Source organism: Scleropages formosus, chromosome 15 (assembly GCF_900964775.1).
Source record: "Scleropages formosus chromosome 15, fSclFor1.1, whole genome shotgun sequence".
NCBI classification, from domain to species: domain Eukaryota; kingdom Metazoa; phylum Chordata; class Actinopteri; order Osteoglossiformes; family Osteoglossidae; genus Scleropages; species Scleropages formosus.
In genome coordinates this window covers 27,188,317-27,209,687 of record NC_041820.1, presented here as the reverse complement: position 1 = coordinate 27,209,687, position 21,371 = coordinate 27,188,317, and the positions used below count along the sequence as shown (strand labels likewise).

Sequence of the window (21,371 nt, the reverse complement as noted above, 5' to 3'; positions counted from 1 at the left end):
ATAGTGCATTGCTTCAGCGTTACGACAAAATACGCGGTATTTCCGGACGCATCTGGACCAAAACTGGTTTGGGTGTTGTCCCTCGTCTTCCAAGAGCCAGCAAGAAACGAGGGATCATGGGACAGATTATCCGGCTGGCCAGGCTTAAGACAGCAAAGCATTTCACTACAATTAATATCTACATGTCTTGATGTTGTCCAGGAGGCGGGACGACCAAATGTATTACACAAGATGTGATCCTCCAATTAGCAAGCTTCTTTCGGTTTGGTAAGAACGTACAGAATACACACACTTCAGTTTCAAAATCGGAAAAAAGAAACACTAAGCAGCTCATTGAGTGAAGGAAGCTGAGGACCTTCCTCCTGAGGATATATGGCGGGGTAATCCTTTGACCACAGACCATCAACAAAACAAGAAAAATTACTTCTGTACATAGTATTTGTTATATATCTTAAATTAATCTGCATTATTTATATTTATATTTTTTACCCAGGTTGCATTTGTTTTCATTTTTTAAGCTTTTTAAAAATGTCTTGAATCCAAGAAAGAGCAGTCTGTGACCTGTGCTGCCAGTCAGCAGCGTCCCCCGTGTCCCTCTGTGCCTGAGCTCCGCCCCCTCCGCCCTCTGGCTGCTGCCTGGCTCTCCATCACACTTTGGCCTCCAGCATCTCCAGGAAGAGTTTGTGCATGGGCACCTTGCCCTGCACTTTGATGCTGTAGAAGTGCTGTACGGCCTTGGTGGCGGTCTGCCGGAGGAGGGGCAGCGTCATGAGCAGCTTGCCAGCCCGCCGTGGGTCCTCAGCATGCTGCCCGCCCTCGTAGTCCTGCAGCGCCTCATGGAGGGCATCCTGGAGCTTCTGCACCGCCTCCACGTCCTCTATGTGCATGGAGTCTGTGAAGGTGGAGAAAGAGAAGGAGGAAGGAGAGATGGAGCTAGTCTGTTAAAGTGGACAGGAAGGGATTGTGTGCAGCGAGGAAGAAAGAGAGAGTTTGTCCGAGAGTCTCCGCAGATGGACAGGGTCATCGTTTAGAGTCCAGTGTCAAGGAAATGATGTGGTAACAAGAGAGTTGTGCTTACTGGGTCAAACTCTTGTCAGAACACACATATTTAGACACTAAGACACATATTTTTCACTGGGCAAAACATTGGTGAAACAGCAATGTTGGTTAAGGAAGTATTAACATATATTTTGCCTTTTGGGATAAGTAATTAATGCTGTTGATCAATGTGCTGTGAATAACCAAGTTCAACATCTATTTACAAAAATGTAATAAAGTGGAAAACATCCTCTGAATTTGAAAAGTGAACATATACAAAGAATTATTTTCCCTTAGCCAGGGCAACATTAGAAAAAAAAAAAAAAAAAACTTAAGTTCATAATAAATAAATAGTTACAACAGGAAGAGTAGACCACTGGTGAGATCAACACTTCTTTGCTTAACTAGTCACAAAAGATAATGAAGTGAATGAACTTAGGAATGATCTGTGGCATTTCTCACAACAATTAGGAAGTGCCACTTACAAAAAGGGTGATTTTTTTTTTTTTCCTAAAGGTGGATGGGCAAGAATCCCACAAGGAAAGTTTCGCTCAGGAGCCTTTGAGCTCAATCTGGCACGCGGACCAAAGCAAACATCCAGTGCAATCAAACCGGTGCCTTAATTTTTTTTAAGACTCATTGCTTGGGTCTGAATTTCATATGGCTTTGGACCGGAGTGACTGAAAATCAATGTAATCCCAAAGATACTCAGGCCACACGTGGAATTAATATCGGTCTGCCAAAGGGCAATCCCCTGCGTGAAGGAAGGCACATTAAACACGCCCCAGTACTGTTCCTGAGGACAGCACCGGAATACATTGTTTTGCCTTATAAAGATGTCATTTGGGATTTGGGGACCGATTCTTCAAAAGCCTAACTTACTCATCCCATTTGTGTAGTAAAATTAATGCTTAGGAAATGTTTTATTATTACAGCCCTACATCTCATTAAGGAGATCAAAAATGGCTTTTTGGATTAGGGTTAGTTTAAAATATAAACAAATAAACAAATAAAATCAACGTGAATTACTTGCATTCTTATATACATCCGAATACATGATTTTTACACTATAAATACAGATTTCACATTGCATAACTTGCGTGCACTTTGCATTACTTGAAGAAATTTTGTTACGGTCTTGTCTTATTAGACTTGTCCAATCTTTGTTATATACTAAAAAGGGAACAAAGTCCTATTATTACTATTATAATAATGTCATATTTTTACAAAAAATCTGTGAAATAATTTCTCAAATTCCAGTTCAAACCAAAACACTCCAACCCTATATTCTGAAGTAAATAAATTAAGACAAAAGTTTGGCAGGTCTAAATAAATTTAATTTTGTTTTTTCTTTTATTTTACAGACCATATTATTTCACGATATCCGATCTCTTACAGAGAGGCGTGTGCTGACAGAGCTGAGAGAGAGAATGTGGATGATTAGAAGACCTCTGTGTTAACACAAGCAACTGCTCGAGCATATTTAAAAAATGGCTTGAGTAAAGCTTCCGTCCACTTATTGAGTCGTCGGCGTATCGCTGTGAACACGTGAGCCTCTTGTCCCTTTCTGTGTCTGAGTCCCCTCCTGGCACCGAACGCGGCCTTGCAGGGGGTCTTGCTCCTTAGATTCGCACCGCTTCGCCTCCCTACAGCTTCCTCTCTGAGAGCGAGTGAGCGGCACACTGTCTGCGCCTCGGTTCACTGGCATCTGGTGTAGCTCGAATCGCAGAGCGATAACAAGAAGCAGGGTTTTTAGATACGGAAAATCAGCCATTCTGAGAACTTCGTTCACTCTGAACATTTCAAATCAGCACTGTAAAAATAAATACAAAGTACATTTAATTATATAATAGAACAATACATAGAAAATAAATAACTAGGTAGAGGACAGACAGAGAGACTGAGAAAAGCCCCCTCACTGACATGGAGAGAAGAGAACAGACGAGTGATTGTCATGAACAGCTCGGTGGCGAGAGGGTTCACAAACTCAGACTGGCCGATGCTGGGTATACTCGGGGTCCCTCGGCTGTGTAACGGGAGGGGCGTGAGGGACGGGAAGCAGGAAACGCCGAGGACACAAGTTGGGTCACTCTGTCCTGCTGCCTAAGTGTTGAATCACATCTCTCTCTCCTTTGCTCGTCACCGTAAAATGTGATTTGTACCACGGGAAATGAATAAAAATAAAGTCCTGAGACGAAAAAGAAGAGGATTAGCGGCAGATGAAGTCGGAGTTGGAGTCGGAGTTAAGAGGCCGCAGGCGAAGGCAGGCCACTGACATTTGGCCATATGCTTGCAGCTCATCTCATTCTGAACACACGTAGGTATGTGTGCGGCGGGTGGCGGCAGCGGTGTGCGGGTGTGTGTTTGAAAGGAAGCGGGGGGTTGAGGTGGGGGGGGGGCGAAGTCTCGAAACAAGACGTGGGGCGGTGGGGGTGCATAAAAAAATAACTTTGAAGAAACAATTTCCCTGTAATCCATCAGAGGGCCCACGTCGATCCGATTGATAAACTGCTAATTACAAAATCAATGGCTATGAATTTTCACAGCTGTCAGGCTGAGCGGCCCTGGAGAGAGCAATCACTCCAGAGCCCCTGTTCAAATGTTCGGGAGACCCCCCAATCCCCACCCCCCCGTGTGCCCTCCCTGCGAAGGACTGTCACTCGAAAGTAAAGCAAAGTCTGCGATCAGCATTTTCATTTTTCAGACACACAAAAAGGGGCCTGTGCAGGGCATCGATCAGAGGGGCCTGGCTGTCGATACGCGTGTGGCGTCTTCGCGCCAGGACAAACGAGGCGCCCCGCTCGCGGACGCTCATTCCATTCGACTTAACACATTTTATTGACAGGCCCCCCGCGCTCCTAATGAAATGCTAAATTTATCTCCCGTGGCTGCCGCTGCCCCGCGGCTACTGTTATGGAGATGGAGAGGAGCGGAGGGATACCGCGGTGAGCGCGACGTTCGATTAAACAGCGCCACCGTCCCCGCCTGCTTTTGTCCGCCCTTCCTGTCTATCTCAAATTTATCAACCTGGAAGTGATTCGACAGGGAGATAAAATGCAGCCTGGGGCCTTCAGTACATTGTTCTGCTAATTCCTTTGTTTGCCGGAAAGTGCTATTTATTTTGCTGATTCGGGTGTGAGGGAAAGCCTTCAAAAGGTCTCGGGCCCCAGCCAAGACCTCGCACCTTGGGTCATATGTCCACGTGACGACGGTGGCGGCGTGAAAATGAAATGTGTGCCTGAGCTGAACATTTTAGACAGGTAAGAGGGGTTTTTTGGTCTGTAATCACTGCGCTACCCACAGTGCTAAACATGGTCCTAATTAGTTTGCTCAACAAAGCATGGATCTGCATGTTGAACAAAACAAGCAATTTAACAACTGAGAAAACGATAAAAGAGCACAAATAAAATACATAGCTGGGCTCCTCTATTTCCTACAGCAATTAGGGCATGTTAAGCTTCAGATATCTATTCCCTCTGTAGCTCATAATTTTCCATCACACAGTAGTCGTTGCAGGTATTATATATGAAAAAGTACAATATGTAACAATTTCTTGCATTACAGTTTTAATTACTGTAAGACTCATCCACACAAACTCACGCAACAGAACGCAGTCTAACACCAAAACAAAATATTTCTTTTACTATAATAAGAAACCCAAAATAGAAACACTAGAAATTGTCAGCAAAATCACGTATTTGACTTCGAAACTACTGTCTTCTGTAAAGTAAATGTATTTCTAATTTTAAAAAATACCAGTGTCACAAAAAAACCATGAAATGCACAGCATTTGCGGATTAAACTTTGGCAAAGTGGTTTTTAAATACAAAAAAAAAAAAAACACCACAAGAAAAGATATGTCAGTAAATCATTAAAAGTTCATTTGGGCTGTATTTCCCCTGGGCTTCTTTTTCCTCACAAGTTCCTTCATTCAAACTGATATTGCACCTAAAAAGTTCATTTTGTCATCTTCGTACTGTCTTCATGCAGTTTTTTGTAGCTGAAAGCAGTGATCCTGAGCTCGTCTGATATGACAGTGTTGTTCTTACCTCTGTACACGAACGCAGCGTGTCAATCTACTCAACAGCAAAAGTACTGAAGCACATTCCGAACACATTGACGGCCCGGTCCGAAACAGCTTTACCATGACAGAAAGCTCGCCTACGAGTTATGCACATATTCCACTAACCTGTTTCTGGGGCTCAGTAGCTGGGCTCAGTTGAAGACATGTGTCACATGTTGACTTTTACAGCTGCCACTCTAAATTATGGAGGCGTGTCAGGGGCTAGCATGGTTACCACGGCGACTGGGCCTACCCGAGTTGGCGAGAGCGATGGCCTTGAGGGTGACAAACTCCTCCTTCTCCACCTTGAGCTTCTTGTACCTGCGCACCAGCTGCAGGATGGACACGTAGAGGTCGAGCAAACCCGTGAGGCGGGAGTGCTCCTCGTCCATGACGTAGTCCTCCGCGTACACCAGCTCGTCCTCGTAGGGCAGCGAGCGGAACACGATGCTCAGGATGAGGATCTCCATCCAGGCGCTCTGCAGTAGACTCATCTGGTCCCCCAGAGACAGGTTGGAGAAGCCTAGGGGGACAGGTGCACAGGAAGTGTTTGTTATTTCTGCTGTTTGGTCTACAGATGCTCAGTCACTTTCCTCACCATCGTCTCCTCCACATGCCTCTTATTAAGCTGCGTTTGTACAAACTGTCCATCAAGGCACAGCAGGTAGCTCCGATTTGTGCACGTTCAGGAGAATGACGGCAACCGCTGAACGTTGCACCGAGGTCGTTCCGGCGGCACGGCCGAGGGAGCCGCCGAAAAGAGGCAGCCATCTGTCCGATCGCACGTGTTTGTGTGTCTGTCTGTGTTCGGCTGGCGGACGGGGACGGCAGCTCAGGACAGGTGCTGCTGACAGCCTCGCCTGCCCCTGCTGGGACAGGGGTCAAGTGCGGCTCGGCAGCCCCGGCACGGACCCCTGACCGGCAGTTTGCCCGGCGCAGCTGCTCGCACCTTTGCGAGCGCACTGTTCCTTCCATCAAGCAAAACGCCCCGTCCATGAGCGCTCCGACGGCCAATTAAAGGCGGGAGATAAGCCTGGGGAGGACCACCGAGGTGAACGACTTCAGAGAGGCAGCACAAAGTGCGGAGGGAAGACAAAGGAAATAAGTGGAAAGGAAGAACCGATAGCCATCTCTCCTTCTTTCTTCCCCTCCCCCCCAAGCTGCCAATAAACTGCTTAAAGCCCCTGATGCCCCTCCCCCGCGCTCTCCACTCTGCGAGCGTGCTCAGTTTGCCTGGAGGCACCCCATTCTGACAGCGTATTAGTCCCCCTCGCAGCGGCTGATGACTGAAATGATTGCTTTTACAAGTTCACTGTCGCTATGCTATCTGCTCCCTTATAATTAAAAGGAGCTTGATTACTGTATTGACCAGGCTGGGGGCTGCACCCTCTGTCGTTTTTGCCCCCTTTTTTAATATATATTATCTCGTTGACGGGGTGTCGGGCGGGGTGATGTTTATCAGGCCAGCCTGACACTTTTGAGCATTCCCGCACACCGTGATGGGGGCTGGGGAAGGTGCGTCGGGGGGGGGTGCCGGCTAAGTGTCCAATTTCTCTTATCAGGCTCACGAATGCAGTGGGGGGAAAATGCTGGAGGACGCATTAATTAACAGATTGTAATCGGCTCTCAGAATGTGAAGGGGAATCAATAGTCACAAGAATGGAGGTGTCTGATCAGACAGAAGGGGTAGGACATCCATGGTACACAGTGGGGGCCCAGCGCCTCCCTCCCAAAATGCCTTGATAACCTAAGACCCTAAATCACTCTTTGAACAACTTCGGTTAACTGGATAACACGCCTTTACATAACAAAGCACTGTTGTTAAATCATTATGGAAATATATATTTACGTAATATTTAGTACTGCAAAAATGTATACAACTGTCAGTGAACTACCGGGATTTTTTTTTTTTTTTTTTTAAATTTCATGGCTAATTAACACAGTAATATACATGCAGCCTATCTGATACTGTTTCGTCTGGGACCTGAAATTATCTCCTAAATATTGGAGAGTGAAAATATAAAGTTAATCACAGCATATCTTCAATCTGTGAAAAATGCAAACTATTCCAAAACTATATTCATAATTACTTTTTTGGTTAAATTCCTTTCTATCCAAATAATGCAATAAATGTATTCATTTTGCAGATGCTTTTGTCCAAAGTGACCTACAGTTATTGCTAAGTAGTATTTAAAAGACACCTTTGTCCAAGGTCACTTGCAATGCTGGATACACCACAGTAAACTCCCTGAGGTGATTTACTCATTTATACAGCAGCGCAACGCAACGCAACACACACACACACACACACACGTACACACACAGAGCAGGAAATTTCGATTCCCCAGTCCACCTGTCCGCCTTTGGAGTGTGGGAGGAAACCCACAGGAACACGGAAGAACATGCAAACACCACAGGCTGAACGGGGTCGACCCACCTCCACTGGTGCTCTTGTAACTCTTTCCATCTCTGGAACACGTGCCGAAAACAGCAGAGTCACACAAGTGGAAAGCGGCCACGCCCCCTGGCACACGGTGCTGCAGTACGACTGTTGTACTGTACACACGGATCGCGACACGCGGCCCGTGTTTAACGGCAGTGAATTTAAACAGATAAGAGGTACCCGTCCCCGGCGGCATGCCACGCATAAGAGTGGAGCATTGGGCCGATGTGCGCCAAGTGATGGAGAATCTCCCCGAAATCGCCACGAGCTTCCAGAGCCATGAGCACATTAAACACAGCAGCCTGCAATTATGTTTGACAATAAAAGCCCTCGGATTGAAACCTCAGTACGCAATTTGTTTTGGGGCTTGGAGGGCTTGCGCTGCCCCCTCCTGAGTGGCTTTCCCTCCAGGAGCCTGAATTATTGCCTCAAATGGGATCCTGTGCCTTGCCTTGCCTCTTTCCACTCAATTTAATCGGGTAATGAAGTGACTTCCCGTCTCCTCGGGTCAAACGGTGCTCAGGCCAAGGCGCGCGAGGTGTCAGAGTTAAGTGCCAGCGGAGCAGGTGATTTCCCACTAATGAAATATCAATATTTACGTCTTCATTTCCGACCAGCCGCTTCCGCGCGGCTCCAGCAAACATGACACAATATTGAACAAACGGAGCAGGTGTGGGCCTGCGCCGCTGATGGCACCGGGTGCGGCAGCACTGTGGCACACACTCGCCGCAGGGGGGCTAGCAGCCGGGCTCACTTAGATATGGTCAGCCACACAGTGCTCTGAGAAACACACATGACTACCGTTAGTCAAGAAGACAATTAAGATAAAGCTGCCATGTGTAAATAACATGTAAAACACAAAGGGAGCTCTAAAGCTATGTCCAGTGATGCTGTAAACAACACAGAGCGCCGGCTGCTCAGCCATGTGCCGGTACAGGAGCCCAGAGGTCTTGGTTTCGTCCAAGGTGTGGCTCGTTTCATCTGGAGATCGCCACTCGCGCACGCTGGCCTGCCACACACTAAGGGAGAAAGTTGGAGAGAGTGACGGATGCTGTGCGGGAGACTCACAGTGAGTGCGGTTAATGGTTCATTTCAGTTTCCAGCGTGTGCAATAGCACCCTCCTGTCTCCCTCCCTCTTAACTGCATCAAATAACTATGAACTTACTTCCCTATATTACACACACACACACACACACACACACACACACACGTACAGTTCATTATCCCAGTTAAAGTGGTGCGCCGGTGACTATCAACAGTGTGGTACAAAATGTAATCAGTTTGTGTACTTTTATTTACGGTGGATTGTAAACTTCAACCCGACAAACGTCTGCTACAACAAAGCCAGACTCGCCTGTCTCTTAGTGACATAATTCATGCCGGTCCTCTCCACAACGGATAACAAGTAATGCTCCCTGCTACAGCTTTTAATGGCCTTGCCAGCTGGGTGGGAAAAAATACATAAACAAAAAAAAATGAATAAATATAAAAAAAAATAAACAATGAAAGCAAATACATTTGTTTCCCTGCTCGTATTTCAAGTTGCTTTGCTGCGCCCATTCATTTCGTTGGGTGCTCTGCAGTTTCCGTCGCCTCCGCCCCCTCCTTGACCCCTCTGCTTGACTCCTCAGCCCCTCCATTAAATGTGCTGGTGCTGCAGTGACGCTAATTTCCCTGTCTGTTATGCAAATGGTGCTGGAGTGTGGCCCCCTTCCCCTGGCTACTAGAAACCCTGGGCAAGATGGCAGGCAGATAGAGAAGGAAAGGGTGGTCCAAGAAGAGGCAGACAGCACATCGTGAGGATGAGGGAGGAGGGAGACAATAAGGCCAATAAAGACATCTGAGCAGGATTAAAATGTTGCTTTGCCCGTTTTTACTCTGCTTACATGCAGTACATGTGTGCTCTTTGGGCGCCTTGTACAAGTGCCATTTATTTTATTCCGGGTGCCCAGAGGGAAAGAGACACGGGGATGGGGAGGGCCTGACTGGGGCAGCCAATCTCTCCTTCTTGGTTGATAAATCTCAAACTGTCACGTTTATCTCCAAACAAATCAGTTCAGACCCCCTCTGGCGGCTGGGACCGGTGCCTCTCCTCCTGTCTCTCTGTCACACACTAATCAGAGACTCAGTGCCGCCTCCTTCAGCTGTGCTGCTGTCGGAATTGTGAGCTTCTCCCTTGTTGCGCTGCAAGAAGACATGAAAGAAAGCCAATTTGAGCCCTCCCTCAAACGTTGAACTGGGGTCCATGGTCGTGCCCCAGCACCGTTGGACTAGCCAGGATGCATCCTCATTCAGACCACTGGTGCAAGCGCTCCGTCTCCCAGAACCAGAACTCAAGTTAAAAGCTCAAAATTTCTGCAGAGTGGAGTTCATATTCCATTAATTTATTGTTGTTTCCTTCTCCCTGAGGACCATTAGCGGCGGCCATAAAAAGAGATGTAATTATGAGACCCGGTAGCCCCCTCCAGCTGCAGCCCCCCTCGTATTTCATCCTCAGCTGGGCCATGGGGGTTGGGGAGCGAGAGTAATTCCTGCAGGATGGCCGCTGATCTATCATGGCTCCTAATCAGGCAGGGGAGATACCCAAGAGCACCAGCCTCCTCGCCAGCAATCTCAGTCCAGGCCGCTCAGCGCTCTCCACTTGTCTGCGATGCCCCCCCGCATCGGCCAAAATAAAAATAACTCCACTCCAAAGGAGGAGGTTATAGCTGTTAGTCCTCACACGCTATGCAAGTGATGGAGACCTATCACACATTGAGAGGTTTGCTTGAGTTCACCGTATAAAGAGATGGAGCTTCCCCGATCAGAGGGTTGTGCCCAGTAACACCTTGGAATAATGCGCAGTCGTGGGCTCCCAAACTCAAAAAGACTGCGGTTGCAGACAACAGAGGTAGAGTGGATTGTTGCGTGTGTGTGTGCGTGCGCACATCTGTGCTTCCCGTAGCCAGCCATGATCCTTTTTAAACTTCAATGAAGGCTTCAGCAATGCCAAACCAATACACGTACCGCGATAAACTGTGTGGACTGAACACAGGTCACAGGTCAAAAGGCAGGATGCTCTAAACGCCTTTGAACCGATTAATTTTTCACGCCTCCCCAACCTAACAGTGAAAGGTACACGTCTCACTAAATTGCCTCCATACTTAATATAAGTTTCCCTTTCTTGTCTTCATCATAGTCCTGATTAATCCATTTTAATTTACATTAAACCCTTAGAAACTGAAGTTGTAAAGTGGGAACACGTTCCAGGGAGTACATCCCTAATTTTATTAATATAAAGTACGATTAAGAGTGTAGGTTTCTCTTGTTCATTGTAGGGATTAGAATGTCCCTGTCATGATATTCTGCGATTTTGCTGGAATTCTGGCCACTTGAGTAGGGTCGATTCAAGGGAACTTTGTTCCGTGATGGTGACATCCTTCAGCAAAGCTAAACACACAAAGGTAAAGAACCCTTAGTCCACTTTTATAGCCTCCGTGTGCACCCACTGAACCTTACTGGGACCATTAGCCCATCTCCAGACACTGGGAATGGGTAATTTGACCAATGATCTATGAACAGCAGAAGGACTTAAAACATTACATACAGTAATGCCCCTTGTCTTACTCCATACCCTCTGATCCTGTGACCCCAATTCCTCAGCTAGAAGCACTCTCAGGGGTCCAATACCCTTTATTTTCTGCTAAATGTCTGTTAATTCCAGTCATTTGGTGCAATCAGATATGAATGGCTTACAGTGCAGACAGTTCATTTGTGTTACCAGTGTGGTGATACTGAACATTTTTGATCACAGCTGTACTGTAGTAATGACTCTTTACTTTTTGCAAAATTCACTGCAAAATAGGGCACACAACGATTGAATAATAATAATAATAATAATAATAATAATAATAATAATAATAATAATAATAATAATAATGACTGTAACTTCCACAGAAGTGTTTTGCTGTAACGTCCGGACATGGACGTGAAGAGCAATGATCTCAACCGTGTATATATAAGTGAACACTGCAAACCCGGAGATAAAGTATATGGGAACACACACTGTGTTCTTACAGCAGATGAAACTGTGTTGCGTGAACAGAGTTAATAAAAAGAGACGCAACAGCAATGCGGTGGCGCACAGGACCCGGGCAGGGTGACATAGGACTGGCGTAGGCAGGACTGGAGTTCGGGACTGGAAAACAAACACTCTGGAATGTTAAAGGGAGGGCTGCTGGACTGGTCAGTGAACAGGAATTGCTAGAGAATTGCAGGGAAAGCACTAAAGGGCTGATCAGGAATTTGCTAACTAGTAATGAGTAGTTTAGTAATTATAGTAATAATTTAATCTTTAATAAGGATGGGAACTGGTTATGAGGTTAACTGAAAACAGGTGTGTTGGGTTACTTGCATGGATCTCGAGTGATGCCTCATCAAGGATTTTACCCCGAGGGTCATGACAATAATAATAATAATAATAATAATAATAATAATAATAATAATAATAATAATAATAATAACAACAACATTGTTTTTATTAGTAATATATACAGTACATGTTCTAATAATATTATTTTATATATACTGTATATCAGAGCTACAAGCGGTTGTCGTTAATGTTCTCCAACAGAACGGCAGCCATCTGCAACAATGCCCCGAAGCCTGGATCAATGGGAGGTACCAGTGCACCATGGGCTGTTCGGGGGGCTTACAGGGGAGTCCTGCCACCCCATCCTAACAAAACAAAATACACAAGATTGTACGAACATGCGCATCAACCCCCCCTCACGTGCAGGTCTGCCCCCAGCATCCCCCCTGATTACTCAATCTATCTTTATAAGTCTATGTCAGCTGGTAAATTGAATATACTAAAAGCTGTCTGTTGCTCTCTATATTTAATAAAGTGCACTGATGAGGTGCTGATTTATCACCCAGCTGTATTCACACTCTATTACAAGAAGATTACGCAGCTCGGCTGGGATCAGCCAGGCAACACAGTAAGTAGATTTTGCCGTTTAATAGGAAAGAAAAAAACAGGGGCTTGAGAGTGGGGGGCTGATTTGTCAGGCTGGCAAGGAACACAAAACATCTCCATTTGTACCACACCTCTGATTCTTACTTCGCAACGGTTCTCTGTAAACTACTGAAAGCCACGAAGTGTTGGTCTCCAGTCTGATAGTTATCATTCACCTGACACTTTCCTCCAAAGCAACTTACAACATCAAATGGCTTACAATCATTTGCCCATTTATACAACATCACAATATTTCAATACAGTTTTTAGGCTAAGTACTATGATCAAGGGTACAACAGAAGTAGGTGGGATTTGAACCTGGATCTTTCAAGTGGAAGGCAGCAGTTCTAACCACTATAGCACCTACTGGCAATTTCCTGAGGGAATGAGCATACAGCAGCTCACATAGACAACAAACCTGGTGTGCAGAGCGCTAACTGCTGGGCAGATATCATGGATGACAAAATGAGAAGTGATGCAGTACTGGTCATGCATAATTAAAAGAAACATGCATTTTCATTAGAAACCCCAGTACTCTTCATTATTTAATAATTTCATATCAAACACCTGATGATTCCAAAACAGCTTTCGCAACAGTGCAGGCAACATACACGGAATGCCGTCACGTGGTTAGGTCTTAGCCGTCTTAGCTGCCACCTTCTAAGTCTGCATTAACTGCCCTGCAGACCATAGAGAAAAAAATCTCAGTCTGAAACACTACAATTTGCAAACAAAGACAGCACAGGTGCGAAAACCTGTAGTTTTCTCAGCTTAGTAAAAAATTAGATGGACGTACCTAAGCTGAAAGGTCCCACACATCTCCCAGTCGAGCTCTTAGAATTTAATTAAGAAGGACGATGGGATTGTTGGTAATTACTCTACTTTACATTTATCTTTTTCAGGCTTGTTTGCATTACCTTTAAATAAATAAGATGGTTTACTGATTAAATGTACTTAGGGCTGATGAAAACATCCCATGGGCCCTGCCATCTTGAAATGCCGCATTAGAAATGCTTTGAGTAGTGCTGCTCGCCAGTACGTTAGAGCACGCAATTACATTGAATATGTTTAATCGTTGAATCAGTTATGGAGAAAATCATTCTTGGCTTGGATAGTTTTTCTCATCGGAACTGTCAAATCTACACAGACTGCACAAAGCAACACCTAGACTGAACGCAGTTGTCCTACTAACCGTACCCTTGTAAGCTCTACCCCAATCTAACCAGCCAGAGGCTCCACAGGAATCATGAGCACTCCTCCCAATGGGGTATCCAGGGGTCACAATCAGATCCTGTTCAGGACCACAACCCTTAGGAAAATCATAAAAATACGGCGCTTACCTCCACCTACTCCACCACAACCTACAGTAAACAGCACCAAAAAAACTGAACTTACTGGATGACCAGGGTACCCTTTCGCTCCTAAGAGACTCATGCCACAGCAACAATGAGACACTTGGGGGAAGAAGCTCCACCCCTAACCCTAACCCTGACCCTAACCCTAACCCCAAGTCTACACTAAATCCATGTGTGGGAAAAATGCTGGTCTAACCCCAAATGTGAAGCAGTGCTAGCACTTTTGGGTACCTTCAATGCATAGAACTTGGGAAGGAGGGGGGGCCAGCAGAAATTTATTTCAATATTAATCATCTTGCTATGCACCTGGGCATCAGTGATGTAATCTGGGGTCATAGGGTGTTTTGGGTCTTTCAATATCAGACACCTTCACCCATGCAACCCAAGCAGGGTCGATCAAGCCCCGTGTCCAGGTAGCACTGCCTCGATCCCGCAACTCACCTCTCTTGATCCACAGCCATCTAGATGACCTCTCTACATCCTCAGTAACAACTTTCATAGCCCTCTCCTCTGCCTGCCGGTGATACCCAACATACTACAGGCTCTGTATAAACACTACTCATCAAAGCCCCTCAAGCCTACTTCAGTGGGCACACACTATGCTGCCTACTTCCATCTGTTCTTCCCAAGGAACTATAAGCTCCAACAACAAGACTTACATTGTTACTTCTGACAGCAACATGACATCTGGCCTCAGTGATGTCATGAGTTGTCAGTCTCATGCCATCACCAGGAGCCCTGAGCTGGCACTGTGTTCACCCTTATCCCCTGTACTGTGTACTACCTCCCCATTGATGGACACTGCCACTGCCTTGAGCACCTTGTTGGGGCACCAGCAATAGCAGCTCTGCCTCAATGCTCTTGGGCAGCTGCTGAGGACATGCTCCTCCAGTGATGCTCTCATCGAACACAACGGGCATGATGGACAATCAACTTTCCCCAGCTATGCAGGACAGATATACCATGCAACATATTGTAAACTGCCTGGATCAAGAACTTCATAGAGTTGGGCTTACGTTCAAGAGCCTGTTTCCATCTCGCCCATACTCTCTGCCACTGCACCCCTTACCATCCCGGCCAACTCGTCATCCTCCACTACTGCACGCATCTCCTGTGTCAGTGAGCGACTCTCCTTTCCCTGGACCTTGTCATACTGACGCGATGGAACACTGCCCAAAGTGCTCTTCCAGGAGCCGCTGTGCCCGCCACCACGCTGTGCTGAAGTCGAGGCTCCGCCTGCCCCGCTGCATCAAGATGCCAAAAATGTGCTGGGCCCCACTGGAGTGCTTTCCAGCTGAAAACACCCCAGCACTACACTCAGGATGCGAGCGTTGGCGAGAGATGAATGTGACAGGGGGTAGTGGGTTGCGAGCACAGTGCGTGCCAAATTGTGACGCCACCCCCACCCCCACACCTTTCGCACTTGCCATGCCCAGGACGCATCCTGGCACGCCTGTCGAGGGAGCACAGCGTCCAGCAGCGGGCTACAGGCAGCTACGTGTGTCTGCGCTCTTTAGGACCCATCTGTTCCTGTCTCCCTCTCATTGCCCATAATGACCACACAACAATTACACCATGGCTCTACTAGGCCTCCCCAGAGCGATATGCTGTTGAAAGACTCCTGTCTAAACACTCAAGGTGCACTGGCCCCCCTAATTACTAATAAATCAGCGGGCGGATTAAAATGGCAACCACTGCAGGACATTACCATGAGGGAGGCTGATGGCACGTGGAAGGGGAATTTGTTTCCTGTATTGGCCTTTATAGTAGCCTTCATCTCCACACTGCCGGGTGTGTGTTCAACACTCCATCACCGACAGCAGAGACCCCCGAGCTCACAAAATGTGGAGTCGCTCCCGATTCGTCCTTTGCTGGCCTGGGGAAGCATAGCTGTAATCACTGTGAATGTGTCTCGAAATGCGTTTCGGAGTGGAAGCATGTGTAACCGGAATACTTTATACAAGAGGACACAGACAAAAAGCGAAATTTAATAGGTCTCCTGTATTAAAAGCTTTTATATCAGAGCTGTAATTTAAGTCATGCATATATTCTGTTCTCTAAATTTACCCAGCAGAGATATGGAAATTACAGCAAAACCTTTCAAAGAAAATACAGGTGAATTTCTTGACTGCTGAACGGCGATCCTCTGCAGTCTGCCAATGGCCTATTCAGACTCAATAAGCTTGGATCAGAGCAATTGAAACGTAATTCTAACACAATTCTAAACATTAGCCAGAAAGACGGGGCTATGAAAAAAATCAATCAGAGAACTTAAGCACCAATTATCTTGACACATCTATTGTTACCTTTGGACTTGGTCATTGGCTCCATCTCAATCAATGTGCTCTACTTCATAATGAACTGTTAATCTTTTTAATTCCACTGCCCAAGGCCTAAAAAATCTATCAGAATGCAATCAGCAATTTTTTTTCCCCTCTTTTGCTTTTTTCATGGGGAGAAGACAGATGTGGGTGAGCTGGGCCTCAGCACAATGCCCTGGGCATAAGGGGTCACTGTGTAGCACTGTACTACATACCGTCCTTGATCCCCCTGTGCCAACGCCACACACACAGTACTGTACTACATACCATCCCTGATAAAGTTTATGTGGTAAATACTCAAGTGGACAAGTAATTAAAATTCTGTGTTATTTTTAAATTCTGGGATAGGCTCCAGACCACCAGGACCCTGACCAGGGCAAGACGATTCTGAAAGTGAATGAATGATAGAGTGCATGTTGTTCTGAAAATTATTGTGGACTTTTTCTAAATATTTAAAAAGAAAATGGGCAATAGAGGACTTTATGTGTGTAAATAATATACTAATATAAGAATAATATAATAATAATAATATAACACATAGCACATAACATTAAGTTTCAGAGCTGTGGTGGAATTCCTGGTTATTATTTCATTGCTGATCACCTGCAGTAGGGTCCACATAACAGAAATCAGCCCTGGAACCTCGGCTAAATGTGCCAGTTATGACCTGAAAATCACAAAGTATGCACCAGGACCAACCGTGTGGCTTTGGATATGACAGAATCAATATGTGAAACTGATGAAGATGCATTTTAGACAAACTGCACCTGTAACACCTGGCAACCCCAGGAGTGCCGCTAAATACGCAGTGTATTAGTTGTCGCTGTTGGTGTTTACCTGGAGAAACCGGGCCCTGTTTTCAGAAGAGTGTGTGTGTGTGTGTGTGTGTGTGTGTGTGTGTGTGGGTGTGTCAGTCTGTCAGTAATCTGCTTATGGCTAATCATCGCATGGCAGAAACCACTGTCATATTCACTCTTTATTAAAAGAAATGAGGCAGAACCTTTTGGCTTTTGGAGGAAAATATGGTTTTTCTAACGAAAACTGGAATAGCAACAAAATTTAAATGTGATCAAAGCATTACTTGAAAAGATTCTCAAATGCTATTGATTAGTTGATTTCAATGAGATTTTCGGGCAGTGTAAAGAGAAATATTGATAGATTTGCATTTTTGTAATTAGGAAGTAGATTATTATTCTGCATTACGAAATGCCAGAGGATGCCTGGGTGTTACACTGGGCTTGGCGTGGGCTTGGCGTGGGCTTGGCGGGCAGGGTCTGGCCTGGTCAGCTCTGGGACCAAGGCCCAGATGGGAGTGGAGGGGACTATGTTATTGGGTCAGCGGTGATCCGGTCCTGGGGTAAGCAGCTCTGTAAACTGTCCCCTGCTGACACAGCGGTCCCACAGCTCCTGCAGGCACCGCGGCCCATCCGCCTAATCTCCTTACTGTGGGAAAACATCCCTCTGTACCCGATTACTGCCAATCCAGCTCACAGCGATGCAGCCTGTTCTCGGGCCAAGGACTACCAACCTACTAGCAATTTCTGGGCCATCACAGGTACTCGAATCCCATGTTCAAGCTGGGCAGAGCACTCGAGTAACCCTAAAACACTCTTTCAGATGTTTGTGAATAAACTGGAGCCGCTCGGGATCACACTAAGTACAACTTGCACCGGGTCATTAAGATCAGGGCTTTGGTGAGGACAACAGATGGTACAGGAAACAAGACAGGCAACTTTAAAATGAAAAGTTTAAAAGGAAAAGAAGTTTTGTCTAATAAAACCACTTTCCTGTAACATGCTTCGTCCACCAAATTTTCAGAGTAGAGCAGGGAAGTGGAACATGTATAATTTATGGTTTTAATGTATAATTCCTATCAGTAAGGCTGCACTGCTTTCATGCAAAGTACTGCTCTAACTCTCTCACACTGTTGTGCATCCTAGTCACTAAAGATATTTAGACATTATTATAATTAACTAATATTTAGCTGGCACTTTTTCCAAAGGGACTTTCAGTACTAGATACTCTGCACTGAATTGCCTACAGTCATGCACCAGTTTATACAGCGGGGCAATGTAACACACACACACACACACACACACACACACACACACACACACACACTATGGGGAACTGAGAGCCACCAGTTCACATGAAACACACGCCTTTGGACCGTGGGAGGAGACCCACGCAAACACGGAGGAAACATACCAGCTACGCATAGAGTAAGCAGGGATGGAACCCACCTGTGGACACAAAGCCCAGGTACTCTGAGGCACAAGCACTACCTGCTGCACCACCATGAGACCCACAACCAGTTGCTAGTTTCACTTAACAGCACACAAGGTGTTCACAGTGATTGCTCTTACACCTGTGCTTGTGTTGTTTATGCATTGTTGTTTATGAACGTGAGAAAATGTGAGTGACTACAGGATTGTGAAGCCATACTGGCTCTTAATATTCAAGGGGAAGAGGTACAGTGTAGGTGTGTGAGCTATCATTTGGGTTCTCACACACCATTCACTGTGAACTCACTCAGAATGGACTGCGCAAACTTCCTTTGACGAAGAAGAAGTCCGAGTTTAATAGGCGAAGACCTGATTGGTTACCCCGTTGGTCTGTTCCTTTACAGTGTGTCTGTCTAAAGTAGCACTAGCTTAAACATACATGAAACAATGATTTATTGATTAACTACTGAAAATGATGCGCTCCAAATACTGAGTAAGCAAATCTCACCGTTCACCTGAAAATGTGCTACATTTACATATTTAGCTGATGCTTTTCTCCAAAGCAACTTCTACTGTTAAGGTTAGAATTCTTTACCCATTCACACAGCAGGGTAACTTTACCAGCGCTATTTAAGCTAAGTACGTTGCGCAAGAGTACTAGAGCCAGAGGTGGGGATCAAAGTTGTAACCTTCAGATGCAAAGGCTATAGCTCTAACTGCTACGCTACCAGCTGCCTCTGGGTAGGTGGTGAAATGTGGGTGTGACATTTCATCAGATCACAAACGTTTCAAATGTAGACATGTAGAGCATATTCTTATGTGTTGTTTTATTGTATTTATTCATGTTCCACTGCAGTATTTCTGATCTGAATCTTTGAGAGGGTGGCCATCGTTGCCTTTGTTTTTGTGCATGGATGCCCGCGCTGACAACACAAAATATGCCCGTCAGATCATTTTAGATCAAAATATACCATTCACAGTTCATAATGTGTGTCTGTAGACAAGTATTACTAATTGAAGGATCTGAAGGATGCAAACTAACACAGGTTGGAATAGTGATTTTGTCTTTGTCTGTAAAGGTATTAAGCATAATTAAAAAGAGTGTCTGTCATGTATTGGGAACTGCTGTAGTGCATGCGGTGGTGGATCCTCTACCTGGAATGTGCTTGGCCCAGCCAATGATGACCACCAGCTCACGGTCAGCTAAGTCGCACAGAGTTGTCAGGGCCTTGATGTCACTCTCGGGCATGGTGGGGTCTGGCATGGCATAGATCTTCTCTGGCTCTGCCACCAGCAAGTGGGACACAATCTTTGTCACTGGTGTAGAGGAAGAAAAAGGGGAAAAGAAACTTAACAGCTGTCCTGGAGTCACACAGATACACACATGAACTCACTTTCTCATTATAAGTACAATGTACACATTATGACAAATAAATGTACACCTAAACAAAAATGCACACAGGAAAGTACACACTATACAGATACTATTGTGTGTAGTGTATACATGGTATGCACATGTAAAGGTGTACACTCTCAAGCAGTAAAAGCAGGCAGATACACAACCTCAGAGAACAGAAAAAATCAGACAGGGAGAGAAACACATATAAACAATTTAACAGAGAAACACACACAAATGAACCATCAAGCAAAGATGGTATTTCTTACGTCTCCGAAGCCAGTCTGTTTAAAATGACTTAAAGTCACGTTGGATCAATAAGTAGTCCTTCAGCAGAGGTAGGTAGTAACGGGTTACATTTGCTATACAGTACATTTTGAACTGACAACCTAGTTCATTCACATTCAGGAGAAACGATAGAAGAACTGAGGGAAAAATGTGCTAAATAAGTTTAATTTGCTGTGTTAATACTGTCAGAGTGAAATTTCATAAGTTTAAATTTGTTCTTGAACTGAGTTATTGGGTAAGTCACTCCTATTTCATTAATCTCATCTACTTTTGCTCGCTTGGTGGTCCCGCGCACAAAAGGCAAAGCTCTGAGGTTCTCGGTTCTGGGTCCGTTGTGGTGGAACGACCTTCCCCTGTCACTCAGAACTGCAGAAAGTCTGTCTGTTTTCAAGAAGGGTCTGAAAACCCACCTTTTCCAGATCCACTTTGCCCAAGATCTCTTCAGATCATCTATGGTGTAACTGTTCACGCATCGTAATTCCAGAAGCATCCCCAGATACAACCTTTATTCAGCCATTACTCTGGTATTGTACTGCTCATTTGTGTATCTTATAATATTTAATAAAAAAATTTTTTTTAAAAATTGGTGTGGGTATCGGGATTTGTCTGTGTCTTGTGCACCTACTTGAACGATGAAATTCATTGCAGCAGGTGGTAGGGAACGAACTAGGTTTGCTTAAAACTTTCATGTCCGCAGCTGTGTCTCCTCTTAATGTAAGGCAAAAATTGTATTTTTGCTGAGATGTACATCGCTTTGGACAAAAGCGTCTGCTAAATGTATAAATGTAAATGTAATCTAATTTAAACATAAATGGTATTTTGCAATGCGGATATCAAGTGTCTGAAACAAACTGAAAACTTATTCAGATTAAAACCCTGTGAATCATTTAAATACTGAACGTGTTTTTCGTTGAAAGTTTTTTGCAAGTATATTTGCTTAAAACTGCTAATGGAGAGTTGTGATTAAAAACCTCATTTCAGAGTGGAGTTCTGGATACATACAGAACATCTGGTTGCAGATGTATGTACATTATTTTACTGATATGTTAATTGGTATGTTAATTGAGCTCCTAAATAAGAGAGTAATGGTCAACCAGCAGTACACAAAAATGATATTTTTTTAAGTTAATTTTACAGCTGGACAGTGTGAAAAAACTTCAGTCCTACATGCATTATGGAACATCACAACATACCACTGGAACCAGCAGTCTAGATATATGTGGTTTTTTCAACTTTATCGCACTG

The 21,371-nt window shown here is 45.1% G+C and overlaps 1 protein-coding gene across 4 annotated transcripts in view; it reads right to left on the bottom strand.

Moving 5' to 3' along the window:
* Positions 1-483: 483 nt before the first annotated feature.
* The window catches only part of esrrb (estrogen-related receptor beta), a 61,908-nt gene continuing 41,020 nt past the window's right edge, over positions 484-21,371 (bottom strand). For all 4 annotated transcript variants that reach the window (XM_029258782.1, XM_018746077.2, XM_029258783.1 and 1 more), the window contains exons 5-7: positions 19,598-19,759; positions 5,355-5,624; positions 484-892 (exon numbers count right to left, since the gene is read on the bottom strand). In XM_029258782.1, the coding sequence (XP_029114615.1) occupies positions 648-892; positions 5,355-5,624; positions 19,598-19,759 (677 nt within the window). In that variant the 3' untranslated portion in view covers positions 484-647. The remainder of the gene's footprint in view (positions 893-5,354; positions 5,625-19,597; positions 19,760-21,371) is intronic.